The sequence below is a fragment of the Macrosteles quadrilineatus genome, unplaced genomic scaffold (genome assembly GCF_028750875.1).
Source record: "Macrosteles quadrilineatus isolate MER2022 unplaced genomic scaffold, UCM_ALF_1.0 Scaffold_3__2_contigs__length_128488019, whole genome shotgun sequence".
NCBI classification, from domain to species: Eukaryota; Metazoa; Arthropoda; class Insecta; order Hemiptera; family Cicadellidae; genus Macrosteles; species Macrosteles quadrilineatus.
The window spans coordinates 35386122-35411042 of NW_026542596.1; the positions used below are offsets into that span (position 1 = coordinate 35386122).

Sequence of the window (24921 nt, forward strand, 5' to 3'; positions counted from 1 at the left end):
ATTACCAAAAACAAAAATAGAATATTTGTCTTACTTCATTACCAGTGAATAAACAATGTTTTTGGTTTTTCATTACGTGTATAAATATATAAGTTTTTAGGCGTACCTACCACCACCTGATCACGCAAAATCGTCCAAAAAATTAATGCAATCTTTAAAAGTGTTTAGTACATTTCCCTGACTTTACATTATTTTTAAACATTTCCCCTGACTTTGGCCTTTCTATAAAACTTTCCCTGACCTTCCCTGACTTTCCAGAATAATGGAAATACGTTTGATATAATGTTTACTCCACTGTTAAAGGTCGCTGAACAGAATAAATCATTCCATTATTATTTGATGTCATGAATAATTGGAAACATCGTACAACATTTAAAACGTAATTTTCAATTTGGGGCGTATAAATTACGGTATAAATTAGGTAGGTTAGAACCATAGCCTCCTCTAAAACAAGGCCGTGACGTTGATGAGTGGCAACGGCAACGTCGCACCGGCCGGCTTATTGCCATGGCAATAACAGTGGGGCCCTTCGAGACTATACACATCGATGGTAGGCCCTAGCGCCCCTAGCAGACGTGTGAACATAAACATCGCGAGGAAGCTCTATTGTAAATTGGAACAACGACTGTTTCGGCCGGGGATGCGACGTTGCCACTTGTGTCTCGGCGCGGCCTTGTATTAGAGCATTGACTATTGGATACAGAAGTATACATCCCATCTCATCTATATGGACCAGCTGTCACAGATTTTTACAAAAAAAAGAATGAAGTTGTGTGAGCCAGTCACAGAATGCGCTAGTGTCTAAAATTCCATCTTCTACCTTATTTGTTGCTGCTGACATAGTTGATGGGACATAATAGTTTCTATGGCTCAATAAGTCCATCCATCAGTTTTAATTGGTAAAAATATTGTGTATTCGACAGGAATTAGTAATTTAGATCAGCGCAATCTGTCAGTGGCTCACATCAACTATGACGAATTTAATTTAAAAACTGGCGACAACTTTAACATGGGGATGGGATGTCTAGAGGTAGATGTTACGACCCTACTTTCCCAGAGCCCAATAGAAAACCTCACTGATAACACAAAACTACAAGTTACATTTGTTACAAACACATACTAATTAAATACACACACAAACAACACTAGGATAGAACATGAAGAAGAAAAACAAAGAAATTTAGTGAATACAGAGTAGTGTCAAAAGCAATACTGCAGCACACGTGCATGGTGGTAACAAACATACATGAAAGTGAGGGTAAAGCCTAAATTACATACCCGGTACCACGAGGCCACCTGTTAAATATACAGAAATGTTAGTACCAAACATAGCACAAGCGGCGCTGCGAGCGGGGTACTTCCAATCGGAGGAAATCAATAGTTTCTAATAATAAACAATTGGGTAGATGATAATTTAAATTACAATGGATGTATTTCAATTTGCAATTATTTCAAAGTATTTAGTAAAAGGGGTTAATACAGTGGAGACTCGAAAACAAGCCACCCTTGATAACACGTCTTGTTTAATAATCCCCATGAGAGTCTTGTTATCGAGGTTCTGTTGCATTACACAAAACATAATACAGCTTATATGATGGAAGTACAACACTCGCATAACTAGTAAAGCAAAAATACAAGATTAAATTAATTTGTTAACAATGGCTCAATTAACATCCAAATTATGCTTTTCCAGACCTCAAAGCTATTAAGAAGCATGGTCTGCAAAACCTGCCACTAAGTCAAGCTTCAAATTAGTCTAAAGACGAATATGTTTTTAATAAAAAAAAACAAATTCTAAGGTATTCCTTGTTGCGCTTATTAAAGCGAATATACTGTATAAGTTTTAAATGCAATCGGTTTTGCTTGGTCACTATTCTATCCAAAGTAATAATTCAAAATTACATACAGAAAGCATTTTTAGTCTAAATTTTGTATTAGAAACTTCTAACTTTCTAAGAGCCAAAACTATTCTAGCTTAGCAAAACTGTTCATATAATGTGTTATTTTCTTTCTTAGGAATATAAATCTATAAAATCACACACACCAGCACTCCAACACAAACCTAATGCGACAGGAAGAGAAGGAAGAACAAAAAATAAACCACACCATTCTAAAACCCACATTTTGCACACCAAAATCAACAATTTATAGTACAGATAATGTAAACTAGTGAAATCGAATCTGCATGATTAATTGGAAAAATGTTTAACAAAATTTCAAACTAACCCCCTCCTCCCCGTAAATCAATTTGTTAGGTTAACGTCGTTACGTATACGACAAATCCCCAAAACAATGTTGGAAGGTGTATTGGGGGTTTGGAACTGACCATGACAGGTCAACGGCTTGAAGCTGTAATTTTGGTTTTGTTGTTTCCAAATTGAAGTCTGATGAGAGTTGAAACAACTAGAAGAGGAATTCGAAAATTTGGGGGCCACAGATGGGTAGGAACCCCAATTTATGCCGTCGAAATAAATGTATGTAATTTAAATACAGTATCGCTGTATTTTTTATGTGAGGACCACAGATGGGTTAGTAATCTTAATTAATTTATGTGGAGGAAATAAATGTATGAATTTGAAACACTATATCATTGTTTTGCTTCAATTTGTAGTTTGTTCAACAAAATGGTGTTAATAGTAGTTTAGTTTGTAGAAAATTGGCATATGCCATATAGTTTGTTGAAAAATATCCTTAATCATATAGATTCATCAGAAAAAAAGTAATTTGTCATATTAGCCAAATTGTATTGTTAAGATTGTATACTCATCGAAGTTGAATTTCTCAAAGCGTTGCCAGCTAAGTACCGTTTGTGAATGCAACATGAACAACTAAATGGATGCTAAAATTATGTAGGAAATAATTTTATGTAAGCAGTGTTAAATGGCTGTAAACATTTCATGGCTTGGAACTATTTAAGAACAGAGAACTAACTATTTACCATTAGAAACTAGTTAAATACTAATGTAATTACAGGAAAATTCAAATTAATTGTATCGTGGTAAGTAGCAGTATTTAAAATAGGTACTGTATCGAGTCGAATCTGTTTACAAAATATACGAGACTTTAAGAAAACAAATTTAAAAAAGTTAAATTTAACTTATATTTAAAACTTAAACAAAATAATTTTGTAATTTGTTTTTGAATTAATGATTTCCCTTTTGATAATTACAACCCTCAATCATAAAATTCAAGTAACTTGATAACTTAAAGAGTTACTTGGACTGAAATTCAATTCGTGACACATTCAAAAGTGTCGATTCCAACACATCCGACATTATGAATGAAACGTTGCCGCCGATCTTTGAAAAGCCCGACTGTTTATTTAATCAAAGAAGCTTCGCCCCTCTCTACGATAGGGCGGGGGTGCATTGCATTACTGTGATCAATTATTTATTGTTATCTCAACAAGGGGAACCCGTTATCACAATACCTCCCCCAGCTGCACCTGCTGTGGAGAAATGAGGCGCGAAGAAAAATAAACAGGGATGGTAAATATAACTCGAAGCAATATACTGCTGAACACATTTTGTCCAGGATAGGAATATTTATGGTTACGGTGCTGATGAAACAATACAATGCAAACTACAACACACTATGAAAGTGTTTTTGGTGAAAGTATATTTAGATTTTTTGAATTTCAATATGCTCTAGACAACATATAACTTCCAAAAAATCTTAGTAAAAAATTCAATTATTTTAAAAGTAAATTTTGAGTTTTGATTTAATAACTTTTAAATACCGACAAAAAGATACTTCCGGTACCGGGAATCGAACCCGAGCCTCCTGGGTGAGAGCCAGGTATCCTAGCCACTAGACCATACCGGACTGTGGGAAATGGTCAACGCAGTAACATGCACATGGTAATTTGTATAATGTAATCAAGACTACTAAAGTAGTTATTATTTCTCCATAAAATTATCACAATCTTGACAAATTATCTTTCAACGTTTATGTATATTTATTTCAATTTTAATAATTTATAATTTTGTAAGATTTTATTAGTAACTAAACTACACTTTCAAACTCAACCCATCGATGTATATACAACTATATATATACAGAATAACTAGTGGGACTATACGGTTGAAATTCCAACACTTGCAATACGTTTGCAAATAAATTATTTGCTTGTACAGTATTAAAATGACATTTAAAAGACCTAAATTAAGGTGGTATTTTTATATTATATTATATTTATATGGACTGTGGTTAAAAAGTAATAGATTTTGTTTGCACGGATTATTATACGAGACCCTACATGACATAAATACATCTTTAAATGATTTTAATTATTAGAACTGACCACAGTAAAATAGTAGCTTTTTCGCAGAGTTAGAGAATTCACAAAATCCATAAGTGTAACAGATCCCCCTAAAGGGAAAAAACTTGACAATACCAAGAATTATTATCAGTTCTAATGCGACCTTTCACTATATGCGATAAGAAGTGTGATTAACTTTTTAATAACGAGTGGATGAGGTCAATCAATTAGTTAACTTTGAGAAGGGATAAAAACTACTATTAATTAAAATGTCATCCTAATCAATCATGTGAGCTAAAGTAGTTCGAAGGCAGTAGATCAGTAGGTTTTGTCTTGGGGTTGATGGTAAAATAGTTTGGAAATAGAACACACTTTAGATCTAGCTGGCTAGAAAACATGCTTGTTGCACTGTCTGCCATTGTATGTTGAACAATATTAGCATAGATTAAAGGACTAGACACCTTTAATCTATGGCATTAACTACTGGCTTGTGCATGTGATGTGACTTAAATAGATTTTGTTTAAATTCTTCTATGTCAGAATTGTTTTCTACATTATTTTAAACTTGGTGTAGAAGGGGTCGCGGCATTATCACTTAGATAAAATCAATTGGCAATTGGCAGGATTTGACCCCGGGACCTCAGGAACCAAAGTCCCATGCTTTTAGACTCTAGACCAGTTCGTTTCCCGTGACTAATTGTATTTTAGAATGTGGATGTATACTTTGTTCACAATCCACTACGTAAATAGTTGCGAAACCCTATGCTTGATTTGCTTACTTTGGTTGCGTGAAAGAGGAACTGTTTACTCACCTTTCACTATATTAAAACAAAAGCTTAAAGCTTGAATTCAGGAACTAGGTATTACAGTCAAAATAATAGAACTCGTTCTTGAGGGAGACACATTTTACAAACGGAGACATTCATATACACAAAGATAATGTGATATTCAAGGACAATATACAGTTGCAATTAGAATTACCAGACCTGGGCCATAAATATAGAGATAATGGTTGGCCGACCCTTCTGTACGGGAGGGGTTACATAGTTACATATTGCTAGGCTGTGAGAGGCTGTGTATGTTACCCTATATGGTGCATAGCTTATGCTTAATGTTATAGTGCGATAAGGTTATTTAAAGGATAATTGAAAATATTTCTACAAATACTGTATTGGTAAAAAACAAAGCTTTCACGACGTGTTAAGGGTTGGAATCTGATCTTGTCTTTAGATATGATGTAAGATAACCCTAAAAAATTGTATATTTTATTCGTAAGGTTAAATTTCCCTGAAGAGGTACTATATACTTCACTTCCCGTTCACAATTCAGTAAGTAGTGTCCATAAAACCATACATTTCAAATAGCCGACCTAAAGGCATAAGAACTTGAAAAATGTTCCTTAACTTTGAACATTTACAAACGATTTGCACTACTGTATTGCTTTACCAAGGTCAAAACTACTTCAGAAAATAGCCTCAAAAGGCTTTCTATCCCTGAAATATCACGATCATTTCACAATATCATATAATATGTTTAAGAATAACGCAACAATAATCGCCTAGACAAATGTTATGTTTGTATTAAATTGCATTAGATTAGAAAAAACAAATATACCAGTGTTGCATTACCTATTTATAGGAAACACAAACAAAATCAACCATCTACAACTTCACTGTTCGAACTTCTACTAACACTACTTCTACTAACACACGAACTTGCACATATTCGAAAAGAGACTGGAACCTAGCACAAATTTACTAGATCGACTGAAACTAGGAACACTGGAACTTGGACTACTTTAGAAACTGGAACCTCGCACCAATATACCAGATCGACTGAATCTAGGAACGCTGGTGGAACTGGGACCACTGAATATTACCAGGAAGTGATGAATATTACCAGATGAATCTGAGAACTGGAACAACAACCCATTGTTGGTGTTGCCAACCTTACAGATTGATAATTACCCGATAATTACTGTACTTCCCCTACAATGGCTAATTATTTCTGTCTAGTTTTACCACTTTCCCGACGCCTACGGACATCCTGACGCGTGATTGGCATAGAAACTCGGCCGAGAGATAACAATGGTGATAAAAAACTGAATTTCAAATGCATATGGAGACTCTGATGATAGTATAGAATTTCAAATATTTTATCTTTGTAAACAACGTTCGTAGTCTAAAGAGTATCTGTCAGCTTGTTTTTATATCCTAAGGCATACTTACAATAGTGGAAGCTAACCTTTACATATTTTAGCGAATTTCCCATATAGGGAATAAGCTATTACCGTAGTACTCACGGTAAGACCTGGACCCGGGACCGATTTTTTTTTTCGTTTTGAGGTCCCTAGAGGTCAAAAACACCTCCGTTCAAATTCATATATATATATATATATATATTTATATATATATATATATATATATATATATGTGTGTCCGTTAGCGCGATAACTCGAGCAAAAATGATCCGATTTTGATGAAATTTGGTACAAACGTGTAAACCTACGTTTATTCGAACGAGTTCGCGAACCAGCATGATCGCACCATGGGAACGGGGGTTTATGGGGGCTTTTATGGGGTAAAAATGGGTTTTTCCCATTTTTGACCCAAAAAACATAAAATTTTGCAATTTCTTTCGAAACTATTTTGTAGAGCTTAAAAAAACAAATAATTTAGTATATTGAAGCGTTATAATGCGCCTAATGGTTACGGAGAAAATTCCAAAAAATTGTAAATTTAAAATTCCCATGTTATTCTTATGGAGAATAAGTAAACTGTTGTAGTTTGCTTGTTTATAAACATATTTTGCCCAAATTTGGAAAATATTTTTATTTCTTACTAACTATTAACATTTTACATAAAAAACACTTTTACCCTCCCTGTTGCAGCAAACCTAAGTATGTTTTAAACTGATTCTATTTAAATAGGGAATAAATGTGATAATTTTAAGGAGACATTTTAGTGTAAATCCATTCAGGGAAATGGAAATTCGCTTAGTCTGCAGGTTTGCTGCGGCGGGGGTATTTTCTTTTAACTTTGTTTTGCCACCAAGCTCCCCAGAAAAGCACATTTTTTTGTTTTAAGTAATACCTTTGACTATAGATTGAACTCGACATTTCATTCACATGTTTAAGTTGTCAATATTTAAATCAATACGTAATTGAAGAGAGCCATCGATAGATTGGGCTGATCTTAATTAATGGTTTTTATTGAATACGCAGACTTTTACTTACGTCTCTGTAAAAAACTGAGTAAAAAGACCTGTAAAATGGGATGCCGCAGAGTAAACCCTTAATGTGTTAAATACGACTCATTGTAAGTTGTAACGTATTTTATGCCACTATAACTATATCAGTAACAACAAATAAGATGGAAAATATAATTTAAGACACAGGTGCAATCTAGATTGATGCAAAACTAAATTTTAAATCACGGATGTATTCGACGAAATAGTTATTCAATTTCGTACGACTCTGTAGAACATAGTTTATGTTCAGAATCAAATAGCTAAATAGAATAGAATTATGATTGAAAAGGTATAGAGCAGTCAAATAGTATTTCTTTTGTTTTAGGAAGTTTAAAACAGGACTCAAGCTTTAGAAGATAGAGATCGAGATGATCTCTGTTTATTCGTACCAAAGTTGCCCGCCAGTTGATGGCTTCCCGCCATTATAACAGCCTCATTAAAGCAGCTGAGCTCTTTAATTGCAGCAATTGCCGCGACGAGACGCTGCGTTTTGTTTCAATTCATTTGTTTAACTATTTTTGTCAAGCCGCAGTCAAAAACAGTGTATTTTGCATTCATAACGCTTTTATATTTAAAACTTGCGATATGATGTAAGTCCAATGATAAATATAGCTATGTGGTAAAAATTGTGGTTTTAATTGCAATATAGAAATGGGAATGTTAAAATAATTAACGAATACACTTAGGTTACCATTTAAACCAACCAACGGTTTTATTCGTATTATCTTTTTATATTATGAAGGATTGATTACTGTAAATCAATTCGCTATTCGATTAAAACACTCACATACTCCCAAAACTGCACTTAATCTAAAAAAGCAAGAATTTTATAAAAAATTACATTGCGAGTTGTTGTGAAAATGGTATAGCAGACTATCTTCGTGTAATATATTAAACGAAAGGAAACTATTTATGATTTATGAAAACATGTACCGGTAGCTGAATATTTACCGGTACTTGCTGTATAGGCTAACTACACCTAATATTTTTTTTTATAAATAGCTACAAGATATTCAACATACTACAACGCCCAGGGTATTAAGGTGTTAATCGAAAATTGAAATAGAAGCATTTACCGTGTTTATGATCATGGGGTGTTTTAAAAATCTTTAAACACACACAACCTTTATTTTAGCCCAGCCTTTTCTTACAAGTATTACATGTAGCGTCTTTGGTAAAAATTAGCAACTGTATTGTTAACTGTAGGTAGCTGGTCTAGTGCACAGAGTAGAGAATAAAACTTTTATTCTCTGCTTTGAGGTCTAGTGGTAAAGCGCGAAACTTCGGTCCCCAAGGTGCCGGGTTCAACTCCCACTGATTACCAATTGATTTTATCTAAGTTATAATGCCACAACCTCTACGCGTAGTTTGGAAAACAATCCCGGGCTAGAGTCTAATGAAAAATCTATGGAAAACTGTACACAGTTGACAATTTACTACCCAAATTGCATTTACTATTTAAGCACAAGATTTATTAGGGGAGGGAAGGGAATGTATAGCAGTTACATGTCTCAGGACCGAACCATAAACAACCAAGGTAATGTGGGGAAGCAACTGCTAACCCTTCCTTACGCGGTATAACATGGGACACAGTCGTCCCTTACCTCAATTTGGCAGTTTGTCAATAATAGGCCTAAATTATCGTCTGGGATTTTGCATCCAATAAAATACACATGAATACACGAATACTTGAACAGAACCGGTATGGATCATAAACAACAAATGCCATTGCTGGCCCAAATCCTATACTAATACCATTAAAACATATGTTTTGGCAGTTCCATTTAAGCGTTACGTTTATGATCCATACCGGTTATGTTTTAGTATTCGTGCATGATATGAGTTATTATGGGATATAGTGTAATCTGCCTTGTTATTGCAACTTAGTTTTAATAGATTTAAAAAACTTTTACGGACGTGTTTGGAGGAAATTAGTGAAAACAGAGGAGGCCCTACTTAAAGGCGAACAAGGCGGTGCCTGGGGCTCCGAGCACGGAAGGTTAGAATGTGACCAGGAATTTATCAAGATATAATAATTATAGGAAAAAGTAAATTTCAAACATTTAAGTTTGAGAAAACATTTAACGAAATAACATTGCACTCGACTCACAAACACGAATATAAAATTAAAACAAAACTGAAGTGTTATCCATCTTGAATAGATCAGTCAAAACTAAAGTTTTACCGAGTTCCAACCACAACTCCGTTATTCCAACCTAACAATTGAAACAGTTTACACATCACGGACAAACGTACATTCAATATCGTACATCACAGCTTGACCCGCGTATAACGGACGGTATGTAGGGCAGGAGGTGGCATAACATGATGAGATGTCATTATGCATCTCGGACGTGGAACGTGACAGAGTCCTTAGTGTCCTGCGTGTCCTGGGCAGTGTCCTGGCAACCTACATACAATGTAGAGGTGACAGGACGTTGGTAAAGGATACTACGGTATGCATCTGATCTAGCTTTATAACCTTAAACCATTGAATTTTGAATAGTCAAGTATTAATGCCATCATCGGCTATACACAGAATAGACTTTAAGCCAAAACACGTTGAGCAATCCTTTGGTCTACCAACAAATGCCAATATTCTGTGTCAAGCGATCAATCAATCAGCTGTTTGCTATGATACTGCATTGATTTTGATCAATATTTAACCCAATATATCTTCTGGCGAGATGGTCCTGAACTTCATCTATTTTCTAGGCTTCAAATGTTTACATTACACGGGAAGTCAATGATGCCATCCGTCCTGACGCTAGTTGAATGTATGTCGTTGGGTTGAGACAGTGACAAGAGTGGGTTTATGTAAATTATTGATTTTTGTCGATTATTTACTCTGTATAAACCAAGAAAAATTGGAGGTAAGACTTATAGCATTGACTATACAGGATGAGTTTTAATTACCCCCCCCCCCCAACTTTTTCTACATTTTTTAAAATATCAATCCCAGACCACTTCCAAACATTGTTGGGTAGTAAGTACTTCATTTTGACAAGGTGGTCATTTCCGGCCGCCATCTTGGATCCGCCATATTGGATGCAAAATATTTTTTTCAAATGTAAAGGTGGGGTTGTGACCCATTATTTCGAACTAAATTTTTACCTTGATTACAATGCCACAAACCGTTTTTAAAAATCTTGATCCATTCCAAAGTTATGAGGGCTTTTTATAACTTTATTTTTAGTCCATTTTAACATTGTGCATTTACAAACTAAGACCATAATCTCAAAATAGTGCTAGATAAAGATAAGTATGCACTAATAGTCATTTTCGACCTATTTTCACTTGGTTATGACGGATTTATTTTTTTTGGCCGCCATCTTGGATCCGCCATTTTGAAATGTGATAAATTATTTTAAATATGAAGGGGGTATTGTGACCCATCATTTCGAATTACTTTTTAAAGCTGAACGCAATTCCATGATCCGTTTTTCATTTTCATATTTTGGTTCTGAAATATTGACATTTTTAACAGAAAAATTGCAATATTTCATAAATAAAACTTGATAACGAAAAATGGATTGCGGCATTGAGTTTAGCTTAAAAAATTAATTCGAAATGATGGGACACAACTCCCCCTTCATATTTAAAATAATTTATCACACTTCAAAATGGCGGATCCAAGATGGCGGCCGAAAAAAATAAATCCATCATAACCAAGTGAAAATAGGTCAACAATCACTGGTAGTGTATACTTATCTTTATCTATCACCATTTTGAGATTATGGTCTTAGTTTGTAAATGCACAATGTTAAAATGGGCTAAAAATAAAGTTATAAAAAGCCCTCATAACTTTGGAATTGATCAAGATTTTTAAAAACGGTTTGTGGCATTGTATTTAGGGTAAAAATGTTGTTCGAAATAATGGGTCACAACCCCACCTTTGCATTTGAAAAAAATATTTTGCATCCAATATGGCGGATCCAAGATGGCGGCCGGAAATGACCACCTTGTCAAAATGAAGTACTTACTACTCAACAATGTTTGGAAGTGGTCTGGGATTGATATTTGAAAAAATGTAGAAAAAAGTTGGGGGGGGGGGACATTTAAAACTCACCCTGTATAACCACAACGCTGATTGACATGAAAATGGTTTGTCTTCAGTATCAAAACTATCGACTTCGGTTACTTGGGTGGAACTCCCATCTAGATGGACCAGCTGTAGGCAATTTTCCCTTAGTATAGAACATAATTTGATGACCTAATAACTGTACTCGCAAATTATGCTTCAGTTTAAAATTATTCCCACTAAGAGTGTTTGATGTTTTAACAAAAACAATGGTCTAGTTGACAGTTAAATTTCCTTCGGTGTTTCATTGTTTTAAATGTCCATCATCAAGAGAGAAATCAATAATTGACGGCAGCAATACCCAATCGAATTACGTTCATTTTTTATTGTAAAACTGGCTGAAAACTTGAAAATGGAAATAAAAAGTCTACTGCTGCATAACAGTATACTGTCACCAACAGCATATATATTATGTTCTGAATGGAAATCGTCATTATTGGACTATGAGCAAATTAAAGTGGCTAAACGACTATGAATAAAAATCTCTCCATCAACCTGTTTGTTTAAATAGAAAAAAAAGGTTTAGGTCAGTTTATAGCTTTACTCACAGGCTTTTCAATACCAGGTTCTCATTTGAAAACAATTTAATTGTGCAAACGACTTAAAAAAGTTACGGCCCTCTTCCGTAAAAGACCCAATGTAAGATTTCCTGTTATGTTCTACTTGAGTGTATTTACACTTCAAGCCTTCGCAAGGCTTGTGTACTTGTGTAGGACCGCCTACAGTAGAAGTGAAGAACGAAGAGCTAACTTACACATTGACAGGGTCATCAGCTGACTAGCCTTCGACAGCTTCCTTACATTGACAAGTCACATCTACAACACATGTGGACGAATAATGTCTATAAAGAACATCAGGGAAGTTGTTTTATTTGATTTATAACCTATATACCGAATATTAGATTTAAAAAAAAATTCTTCACAGAAATATAAACTATGTATGAAATCGATAGTCATTTTGTACTATATATTATAGGTTAAGACTAGTAGATTCAAAAGGCATTGACAACGCCAACTTAACCTAGGTTGATTTGAATGAACCGTTACTGTATTGGCATCTTCCGAAACGAACACTACTCGTAGAAAACGTAAGTTTCTTTATTTAATTAATTTATTGTCTGATGTCTAATTTCCAAGCCAAAAGATTCATTTGTAAAACTTGTCATAAACTAAATGTAAATTGTCAAGAATTGTATTTTATTTGAAATCTTGTTAGTCACTTTTGCAAATCTTTTCTTTTAGCAAATCAATTATTCATGTTTCAAATGGTTTCAGAGATCAGGAAATTTTATTTTGTTAACTTATTAATATAATTTATTAATGCTCTGTGGGGTTATTTTTCACAGACGAGTTCGAGTGGAATAAGGGAGATTTGCCAAGTATACGTCATTGTAAGGTAGTAGACATTACTATAATTTAAATGGATGAGTAATTTAATTAATTAAAGCATATAATACGAGGTTAAAGCTAATTTTGAGAATACTGTATTATTTGAAGAGTAAATTTTATTTTATTTAATAAATACGTATATTGATTTAACATGTGATGGCATTGATTTAATTGAAACCCGTGATCCAGAGAACAAATTAAATTGTGAGATAATCAGCCCCAAAATCTTTTATATTTATATCCAATTGGTTTCTTGTAAAGGGTATAAATATTATGCGCGACTCTGCTATTAAAAATTAATAGGCTACCAACCCTATTAATCTCACAAATGGATCACCGGTACTATATGGGTAAATTTGGATGATAAATCTAAAGGAACATTACCATCAAATAGAATCGTTATAAATAACTATATAAAGACTTATTGTCATGGCTAGTTTTAATCTAAATTATTTAGCCAAGGAAGAACTGACCTATGAACTAATTTGTAGAGGTCAGACTATTGTTCACAATAATGTAGAAGCGTTGAGAAAACAGCTAAGATCCGCTCAGGAGATACCTACAAGTGTTAACTATCTACAAGGGAAATTATCACTAAGCGATGAATTTGTGAATATTGAAAGTAAAATTTCTACCTTAGAATTGCTTCTTGAGCAATGTACTGAAAGCGCGTCAAACTTACAAATTGCCAAGATAAAAGCAAAAATCGCCCACTTAACGCTGAGAATAAGCAATCTAAGTAATTGTAAGCTAGATGAATCCTACTTTGAAAAACTGAAAAGCATTGCGGAAAAATTACAACAATATAAGACTAAATTTGAAAAACTCAAGACAGGAATTCAAGAGGATACATTAGCTGCATTTGAACAAAAATTAAATGATTCCATGATAGAAGAGGAAGAAATGGATTCAGAAATAGGTAAACACGTGCATATAAATAAAGAAGGTACATCATCAACTGAACAAATAAATATAAATGAGGAACTTCCTATCACACAACCCTCCTTTATTTTACCTGCGACTAACCTAAATCATCCACAGGTAGCTACAAATCTAAGCCATTCAAGTCAGCCTGGTTCACAAATATTTAACAAACTCAGTAATCCTTTACAAACCTATTTGGAAAAGTTTACTATATGTAACGGCTTGGAGATTAATCCATTATTGCAATTTTTGAGGAACCTAGTAGCTATCCAAATGGAAACTAGCCTAACTTCACAAGAGTTATATGAGATACTACCAATCTACACTAAACCTCCCTTAACCAGCAAAATTTTAGAGTTCAGAAACAATGGACAGTCCCTTGAAAACCTGCATTTGGACATTTTAAACACATTCATACCTATTACACTCAGGGAAAAACTCAAACAAGATCTTATCTTCAGACCACAGCAACCTCAAGAACCGTTATCTATCTACATCAATGAGATAAAAATAAATAGCAAAGTATTAAGAAGTAATCTAAATGAAAGTGAATTGGTGTGTTTCATTAAAAATGGAATCCATCCAGAAATTAGAAACAAGTTGGTTTTCGAAAAAGTCCCTCAGACATTCAAAGATCTGGATCAGCTCTGTATAAACCTAAATAACGTCAATTTCAATGACTATGTTAGAGAACATATGTTTCCCAGCTCATCGAATCATCATTATTACCAAGAGAGACGTAATCAATTTTCCAATCAAGGGAATAGGAGATATTTCAAGAGTGAAGATAAAGGCCAAGTCAAGATATGTTATCAATACAACCGTAAAGGACACATTGCTAGGCATTGTTTTAGAGCTCCAAAAAACGAGTAATGCCGGGAGTTATAAGTTCTTGTACAACACACCCTACCTCTTATACTCCCATATGCAACTCACAAAACAATAATTGCAAGGATAGAAATGAGAAACAATTTAAGACACATTTAAGACGTATAGTAAAATCCTGGAATAAACTAAAACAACCTAACCTAAGCAAAGTAAAGGGAAAAGTAATTGAATCTTTACCGTGCATAAATGTATCCTTAAATAAAGACATAACGGTTAACTCTTTACTAGATACAGGAGCAAGTAAAAATTTTATTAGTAAAGAATTATATGACAAGTTAAGCAAGTCAAAACAAATTTTGAGGCGTCATAAATGGTCTGGCGTTATACTTGCAGCAAATGATAATCCAATGGATATAATTATGGCATGCAAACTAAGAATAAAAATAGATGAGAAATCTTGGACAGAAGAATTCTTAGTTATAAAGCAAAATCATTTCCAAATGATATTAGGCGCTCCCTTTATGAGAAACAAAGGTTTGATGATAGACTTAGAAGAACAAAATTGTTATTTTAAATTTGACCCTGAAATGAAGATTAAATTAAATATGGACTTGGACGACCTAAGTATTAACAATATCAAGATCGGAAGTTCGGAAATGAAGAAAGAAGTAGAAGAATTAATAACAGCCTATCCTAATGTTTTTACAGACAGCATTGGTGAAGCTTTGGACCTTGAAGTTGAACTCAAGTTAACAGACGACAAACCTATTTGCATTCGACCATACTTCCTAAGTCCCCCTACTTTAAATAAAATGAAGAAAATTGTAGATAAATGGTTAAAACAAGACATAATAGAACCTTCCACAAGTGAATGGAGTAGTCCGGCATTTTTAACAGCTAAAGATAGGCTAGTAGTTAACTATTCGGAGCTAAACAAAAAGTTAGTTAAAATGAATTACCCAATTGGGGATTTACAGAACATGTACCAGCATTTGAGAGGTGCAAATTATTTCACAGTCATCGACCTTAACAAAGCTTTTTTACAGTGTCCATTAGCAAAGAAATCACGGGATATAACTTCATTCAGTACAATCTTTGGGAAATACCGAATGAAAAGAGTTTGTTTTGGTTTACAGGTTGGGAGTTCTGTGTTATCAAGTTACTTGGATAAAGTTTTCAATGACATCAAATTTAAATACGTCATTAATTTCTGCGATGATATTATTATCTACAGCAAAGATAAAGAAAATCACTTGAAGGACGTCAAGGATGTTATAGGCAGATTAGCTAAACACAAGTTAACTGTGAATGTAGATAAAGCAAGATTCTTTTGTCAAGAGATCAGTTTCTTAGGCCACATTATTAAGAACAATACAGTAACGATTGATCCCGAACGCACAGTTGCTGTTAAGAACTTCCCTGTGCCTAAAAATGTCAAACAAGTGCGCCAATTTACGGGAATGTGTTCCTACTGGGCAAAATATATACCACGATTTGCGGACATTTGTGTACCACTCCACGCTTTGAAAAAGAAAGGAGCTAGATTTATTTGGACTGCGGATTGCCAGAACGCCTTCGAAGAACTTAAGAAGAATATTTCACACCCTCCTATATTACAATTGGCTGATTTTAATAAGCCGTTTGTCCTTCAAACTGACGCATCTAACCGCGCAGCTGGTGGAGTATTACTGCAAGCAAATGAAGAAAACGACTTATTACCAGTAGCCTATTACTCCAAAAAGTTTAACGGCAATGAACTTAAATACAGCGTCTACGAGAAAGAGGCTTATAGTGTGATTTTATGCGTAGAAAAATGGCACGAATTTTTGGAAGTTCGACCATTCACACTTATCACTGATAATCAAGCCTTAAGCTATGTATTGAACACCCAAAGGAAACTTGGTAGACTATCTAGATGGGTAGAACGATTGTTAAACTTGCCATTTACTGTAGAGCACAGGAAAGGTGTGGACAACATTTTAGCCGACACATTGTCTAGGCTATATGAAGAATCAACTGATGATACAACGGTTGAGGACAATAAAATTCAATCTACATCGCAAACTAAGGAAATTGTAAATATCACAAGAGAACTAAACAACAATGTAAATAAACATTTTGAAAGAAATGAATCTGTAAATAGTAGTTGTAAGATGAAACAAAGGATGATGAAAGAAAACTTATATTTTAACAATTTGATAAGTGAAATACCGTTAGCATTTAATGACTTAAAGTATCATCAACAAAATGATGCAAAATGTTGTGAAATTATTCAGAGTATAAATAACAAAACAAATCAAGAGTGTTATTTTATGAAAAATGATGTTTTGATATATAAAGCGGCATCTAACAAAGCTAGGATTTATCTACCCGAGAAATTGATAAACATGATATTTACATTTTATCACAATTCATTATTAGGTGGACATCTAGGCATCGCACGCACACAAAGCAAGATAAATGAATATTTTTACCACCCAGACTTAAATAACATCGTACGGGAAAAAGTGAAGAAGTGTAAAATATGTATGATGTCAAAAAGCAGTCAAATTAAGTATGAGGGCAAATTAATTTCAATCCCTGTGGAACAAACAATGAATACTGTATTTATTGATATATTAGGACCACTTCCAAGATCCAAGAATCAAAATAAATTTATGTTAGTTGTGGTGGATGGCTTCAGTCGATATGTATGGCTACATGCAATGAGGGAATGCAACTCTAAATTAATTATCAATAAATTACAGCAAATATTTACAGATTTCTCCATACCAAGAATCTTAGTCTCAGACAACGCCAGCTACTTTGTTTCAAAAGAATTTAAATCATATTTATTTAAGAACTACATCCAACACAGGCGAATAGCAGCATACAGAGCAAATGGAAATCGTTGTGAACGTTATATCAGGGAAGTTAATAGTCTTTTGCGCTGTTTTTATCACCACGATCAAACAAATTGGGATCAGAACTTGGGATTAATTCAAACAAGCCTCAATACTGCACAAAACTCATCAACCGGACAATCAGCATTCAAGATGATGTTTTACCACGACTGCAACAATACATTGTCTAACTTGTGGGATATTCAAGATCTAACTTCAAGCAAGCTTAGTGAAGATGAGAAGAGAGAAAACTTGAAGAAAGCCATAAATAATATCAAGAGGAGTAACATGAAGAATAGAAATCGACTTAAATATTGTGATCCAAGAAACAAACACCCCTTCAAGAAAAATTCAACTGTGTATATAAAGACTCATTATTTGAGCAACAAGTTAAATAAATTCTCGAAGAAGTTAGCTTTCAGATACATCGGACCTTATCGCATTTTATACTTTATAACTGATGTAACAGTTCTGGTGCAAAATGTTAGTGATCTATCTGATGTAAGAAAAATTCATATTATCGATTTAAAGTTAGGCGATGATTAGCTTAAAGGTAAACAAACATGGCATTCTATGAAATGTTTATTTACGCCATATTTGATTGTAATTCAACAAAATCAAGTGCTAATTATTTATGATATAATTTCTTCAAAAAAAAAAATTATATTATTCAAAACGGAAGCATATTATGTTTGTAAAGAAAATAGATTTGTAAACTGTATTTTAGAATTGGAATGAAAAGAAATGTATGTGTAGGGAAAGAGCTTTTCATACTTGTAAATAGCTAGAATTATTTTAGGCCTAGATTTTGTTATTATTTTGATATTTTATGAATGGTATGTGACTTCGGAAATATCTAGTTGTACATAGTATGGATGAAATACGCTTGTTGGAATGTAAGATATATGAATCGGAGTGTAAATGTGATTAGCGAATGTTGTATGTTTGAGCACGAATGAATTGAGAATTTGTTTGAAAAGGATACACCCACGACGACACAATCACTGCACTTTTCGCATTTTTTTTCACACATTCACTACACTAAACACGGTGACACGAGACACTATACACGCGCGCACTACTTGCTTTACTTACATTACACGCACAAACTACTACTTGCTTTATGGACACGACACAACTAACATGACAAAGATAATTCCGAAGGATGGTTAAAAGCTATTTGGAAAACCCGTTTTTGATAAGGAATCTGGTTAGTTACAAACATGAAATGCTCGCTCATGATAAACTGGGAGTTATGGAATTTTGAACGGTCAGCCTTGAATAATGACTCATCATGTTTTAAATAATTTTAAGCTTTTTAAGGAAATGTAAACTTTTTTAGGAGAAGATAAAATTGTATATATTTTTACATTTTGAATATTTTTAAATTTTGTATGTTCAGTATCGAGTTAAAGAAATTTTCTTTTATTATATTTAGAAGTTCAGAATTTTTTTTGTCAAGTGGGAGAGAATTTATACCGAATATTAGATTTAAAAAAAAATTCTTCACAGAAATATAAACTATGTATGAAATCGATAGTCATTTTGTACTATATATTATAGGTTAAGACTAGTAGATTCAAAAGGCATTGACAACGCCAACTTAACCTAGGTTGATTTGAATGAACCGTTACTGTATTGGCATCTTCCGAAACGAACACTACTCGTAGAAAACGTAAGTTTCTTTATTTAATTAATTTATTGTCTGATGTCTAATTTCCAAGCCAAAAGATTCATTTGTAAAACTTGTCATAAACTAAATGTAAATTGTCAAGAATTGTATTTTATTTGAAATCTTGTTAGTCACTTTTGCAAATCTTTTCTTTTAGCAAATCAATTATTCATGTTTCAAATGGTTTCAGAGATCAGGAAATTTTATTTTGTTAACTTATTAATATAATTTATTAATGCTCTGTGGGGTTATTTTTCACAGACGAGTTCGAGTGGAATAAGGGAGATTTGCCAAGTATACGTCATTGTAAGGTAGTAGACATTACTATAATTTAAATGGATGAGTAATTTAATTAATTAAAGCATATAATACGAGGTTAAAGCTAATTTTGAGAATACTGTATTATTTGAAGAGTAAATTTTATTTTATTTAATAAATACGTATATTGATTTAACATGTGATGGCATTGATTTAATTGAAACCCGTGATCCAGAGAACAAATTAAATTGTGAGATAATCAGCCCCAAAATCTTTTATATTTATATCCAATTGGTTTCTTGTAAAGGGTATACCTAAAGACCTTATAATCTTATACTGTTCACTTCGGATGGAAATAGACGTATGTTACGTTACATCTGCAGCCTGATTTAGAATAATAATTGACTTAGTTGAGTTGAGCTACCTTTGTACCTTAAATTAACAAGGCTATCTAATTAAATCATCTCAAATATGACAACATGTTAGCCAAGCCAAACGTGAAGGATGTCACATCAATTAGTTATCTCAGTAAGAAATGATAAGGGAAAACATATCTGTGAACTAGAGCAAACTTTTTGAATGGTTCATACTGCTTTGTTCTATTTAAAGAGTACATTAACAACAGCTGTCCGTATAAATGGAATGTCTATTTTACTAGTGAAGAGAAAGATTATAAATCGGAAATATTCCCAATCAATTGTACATATTTCTCTGCTAAATATGTATGAGTTTAGGTAAAAAATAGCTAATCAAGAAAACACATCGGATTTTGCTTGTAGTAAATGTCTCACACGTTAATGCTAAAGGGACGCGTCAGGTACTTCGTTATACAAGAAATAATATTTGGAAGGTTTTAAATCGCTTTTCTTTAAAAGCGTTTATAAACAATTCATAGAAATATCTTTGATTTAGACACCAAAAAGTAGTTTTAAAATGTGGTACATAAACTAAGAAAAACTGTATTCCCATTAGAACTCGTTTAAAATCGAATAATTGGAAACACGACAGCCCATTTTTTACGTTTGGCCAGTAAAATAAAACATTTCTATGATCTGTTTACATCTATTAAGACTGTACTTTTATAACTTTTATAATTTAACTGGTTTATTCTAATTGACAAGTATCAATTAACAGCTTAATTTATTACTAGTTATTAGCAAGTTCTCACCAAGGAGTAATAGCGATTTAATTTCCCTACTTTACTGTCCAGTATCCCGCAGGCCACAGAGAATCATTACCTTGTCTTACTTTCTCTATGGTGATGGCGTGAGAATCGTCCGTTGAAGAATTGATCGGAATTCCTTACAATTACTCTAAAATCTTGAAGAGAAACTAGCGGCGATTGTATAACTATTACGGACACGAATTGAGTTAACAGTTTATGAGTTATTGTTGATTACGGAAATCTATTAGAATTAGAAAAATCCAAGTATTTATTTACATCCTTTTATATCAACAAACTTTTTTCTACCACAACATTAAAATGATCCCATTTCCAAACATGTACAACACGCAAAATTGCTCATTTGAGCTTCATTCATATTCCCAATCGCTACATCAGCTGATTTGATTTCACTATATTAGCGTTTCTATAACACTATCCGGAAAAGAATCTATGAAAATTAAAAGCATAAATAATCGAAATTACATGTTATGACAATTTAATTATTGTGGTAGGAAAGATCTTGTGTGTATTACGAGCACAAACCGTCATTCCCGCTCTCAAAATGTATGGCCACACTCAGCTAAAGCTATTCATATTTTGCTACATGTAACATATAGCATTTGCTACATTTAACATCTAGCAGGAGTTAAAACATTCCAAATTGAAATGCTATGTAGCATTTGCTACATAGTGTAAACCCGGCTTTATACAGTTCTCGAGCGGCAATAACGTTCTTTACCGTCTTAATACAGTAATACATATTTCCATCAATCTCGATAGCTACAGAATGCTGTACACCCATAATATGATGAATATGTTATAAGGTAGACGGATTATCTTACAGTTTGGTGTTGTTGTAGTAAAAAATAAACCAGTGTTAGGAAGAAATGAAATAGTTATTTGTGCAACTAGTGAGAAAAGTGAGCAATTGACTCACTCGAGAGAAATCCTTACTCAGGAATGGTTTCTCGAGTGAGGCAATTGTACTTTGAACTCGAGTTGCACATTATACATTTCCTACAGTTACCATAAAACAAATAAATTGGTGAAGAAACATAACCTATTTTTACACAGAAGTGAACGTTTAATATAACATTTAATGTGAAGTGACAAATACAACAGTACAACAGCTGACCAGCTGATTTACAGCCAGTGCTGCCAACGTACTTCGCGCGCATACGACGTTGCCTGCATGTTACGCGCTCACTATTTCGTGCCTTCACGTTGCAAATCTGGAGTGAGACAAAGTAATTGGAGTGGGACTAACATTGTCTCACTGATGAGCGAATTGGCCACTTTGCTTTCTCAAATCAGTGAGAGAACATGTACATTGTTAGGTAACTGTAGGAAAAGGTGTTTTTCTACCAAAGTTATGCGAAGTTTACTTACAAATTAACTATAACTCATTCAAACGACATTTTTTGTTATTTAGTTTTAATTCTTTACAAATATAGTTTGTCAAAATATACAAACACATAATTTGATCAAATTACTCAGCAGGCCAATATGACGCAGGACAATGCGTTTCATAACATTAATTTTAGTTTGTAATAATATAAGATAAATCAAAATCCAAAGGAAAAAACATTCCAGCAAATTTACTTGTGAAAGGATTCTTCACACAAAAATAAACACACGTCAAACTTTCTCCGAGCACCAAAACTTGTAATTAACTTACGGTTTCTCGACTGGCTCGACAAGGAGTTTGTAGAACTCCCCGACATTTGACATTATAATCGTGTGTTATCGTTTCAGAATGTGACGAGGGTAACGAGAGTATGGGGAGAAGAGAGTTTGTTTCAGGCCGATGTTTAATTGGTCGAGGCCGTTGCCAAGTAACGCCCCAAGATCAGAACTTGCCCTCAGGAACAACTTAACGTAAATCATTCGCCAGTCCTACAGCAAGAACCTGGCGACAACGTGGAGACTAATTCATTACGGCCAAGAATTACACGTGGTCAACAAAATATTTAAGACGCCATAGTAAAAACTAAGTTAGTGCAATATTAGGGAGTATAAAATGTATGACCCTTGGTTAGAATATAAATTATTGATAAGATAAAATTATTACCTCATCCAACGACAGTTGTTGGTATGACTAATAGTTTATCGTTCCTTAGAACTTTCATCAGGAACTTTCATCATTGTATGCAATCATATCGTCTACATTGTGGTAAACAAACTCACAATAATTGAAACTTGTCATGTTGATAAAGTAGTTAAAATGGGAAAAAAATTGATAACGCTGATTAAAACTGTACAGGCTAGCCAGGATCAACGATCAGGATAGCAGCAGTCTTATCACTGCCACTGATAAAAAAAAACTGACTGAATCATGACGTTTCTTCTTCTCACCAGTGCCACCTGTATTTAAATTAGTTTTGATCTACTTATTTTATACTTCTTTGATTAGTAACTTGTCAATATATGTATCGAATATAATATTTGACTGAAAAAAAGTCTGACCATTTAAAATGTTACACGAGTCAAGTTTTTTTAGCTTTGTAAATGTAGAATTCTTCTTTAACAACAAACTTAAACAATTTTGGTAATTCTTCAACTATTTCCATGTTCTTATCAATATATGTAGTAGTGCGATTCCGATATTAAATTGATTGCTGATGTTGAGATCTTTTAGTGTGAGTTCTTTAAATCTTTGTATGAAAGATCTTCCGTTTTGCCGATGTAGTACTTTGGACAGTCGTACCTGATTTTTCATTGTTGTCTGTTGCAAAAGGTTTGGCGTGGATAAACTTTTGAAGTGTGTTTTTTGCAAAATGTGTGACCGTCGTATTATTTTGGTAATAGCGTTGTTGATTTTTCCATAATAATGTATTTTAATGTATTTCTTATCCATGTATGTTCCGTTTTTTCTTTTGTATTATGGAATCAATCATTTTGAGGTTTGTACCCGTTTACTCTGCCGATATGTTGTTCCTTAAAAAAAGAATATCTATCAAAAACAGCTAATACCACACAAAACACACAAATTACATTAGCGGAGTTTAAGACACAAATATTGTATGCACCTAGTATTGCATTGTGTTAGGCTATGTAAACTTTTTTACCTATATTTTTTTCAAAATACGACGTTGACAACACGTTGGTAATTTGCCGAACTCTGCTTGTTGCAATTTTCGATCCACATGTCTGGATGTATATTAGACATTACAAAATCAGAAAATCCACCCGATGGAAAATTACAAAGAACATCAAACAACACACACCTCACTCTCAAACACAGCTGTTCTTGTAAGTACTGACCTTAGGCAAGGCGGCGAGGCATTGTTGTTTAACATCCCAAACCAGCTGATCCTTGGGGAACTGAAGGCACTTGTGGACATTGAGCTCTGGGACATGGATGCGTACCAGGAGATATCCGTCGTCCGGACCTACCGCTGCCTCAGCGTCGTCCTCCATACTGCCTCACTTCATCTGTAACATCACAAGACACTAGGTGAGTGTTGTGGACATTGAGCTCTGGGACATGGATGCGTACCAGGAGATATCCGTCGTCCGGACCTACCGCTGCCTCAGCGTCGTCCTCCATACTGCCTCACTTCATCTGTAACATCACAAGACACTAGGTGAGTGGTGTGGACATTGAGCTCTGGGACATGGATGCGTACCAGGAGATATCCGTCGTCCGGACCTACCGCTGCCTCAGCGTCGTCCTCCATACTGCCTCACTTCATCTGTAACATCACAAGACACTAGGTGAGTGGTGTGGACATTGAGCTCTGGGACATGGATGCGTACCAGGAGATATCCGTCGTCCGGGCCTACCGCTGCCTCAGCGTCGTCCTCCATACTGCCTCACTTCATCTGTAACATCACAAGACACTAGGTGAGTGGTGTGGACATTGAGCTCTGGGACATGGATGCGTACCAGGAGATATCCGTCGTCCGGGCCTACCGCTGCCTCAGCGTCGTCCTCCATACTGCCTCACTTCATCTGTAACATCACAAGACACTAGGTGAGTGTTGTGGACATTGAGCTCTGGGACATGGATGCGTACCAGGAGATATCCGTCGTCCGGACCTACCGCTGCCTCAGCGTCGTCCTCCATACTGCCTCACTTCATCTGTAACATCACAAGACACTAGGTGAGTGGTGTGGACATTGAGCTCTGGGACATGGATGCGTACCAGGAGATATCCGTCGTCCGGGCCTACCGCTGCCTCAGCGTCGTCCTCCATACTGCCTCACTTC

General features: G+C 34.3%; 1 protein-coding gene, 1 long non-coding RNA gene and 1 other non-coding gene across 9 annotated transcripts in view; all 3 read right to left on the reverse strand.

The window, feature by feature from the left end:
* LOC128988875 (SH3 and multiple ankyrin repeat domains protein 1-like) overlaps window positions 1-24136 on the reverse strand; it is a 69384-nt gene extending 45248 nt beyond the window's left edge. For 4 of the 7 annotated variants that reach the window (XM_054410614.1, XM_054410613.1, XM_054410611.1 and 1 more), the window contains exons 1-2: window positions 23973-24136; window positions 1279-1296 (exon numbers count right to left, since the gene is read on the reverse strand). In XM_054410614.1, coding sequence (XP_054266589.1) covers window positions 1279-1296; window positions 23973-24128 — 174 coding nt within the window. In that variant the 5' untranslated portion in view covers window positions 24129-24136. The remainder of the gene's footprint in view (window positions 1-1278; window positions 1297-23972) is intronic. The other 3 variants (XM_054410615.1, XM_054410612.1, XM_054410610.1) reach the window with 1 other exon arrangement.
* On the reverse strand, window positions 3754-3825 carry Trnae-cuc (transfer RNA glutamic acid (anticodon CUC)). Its single transcript has one exon. It is a non-coding gene; the product is annotated as a tRNA-Glu (tRNA).
* Window positions 24137-24710: 574 nt separating the features above from the next.
* LOC128988324 (uncharacterized) overlaps window positions 24711-24921 on the reverse strand; it is a 163076-nt gene continuing 162865 nt past the window's right edge. Inside the window, exon 3 of the long non-coding RNA XR_008490359.1 lies at window positions 24711-24793. This is a non-coding gene — a long non-coding RNA (uncharacterized LOC128988324). The remainder of the gene's footprint in view (window positions 24794-24921) is intronic.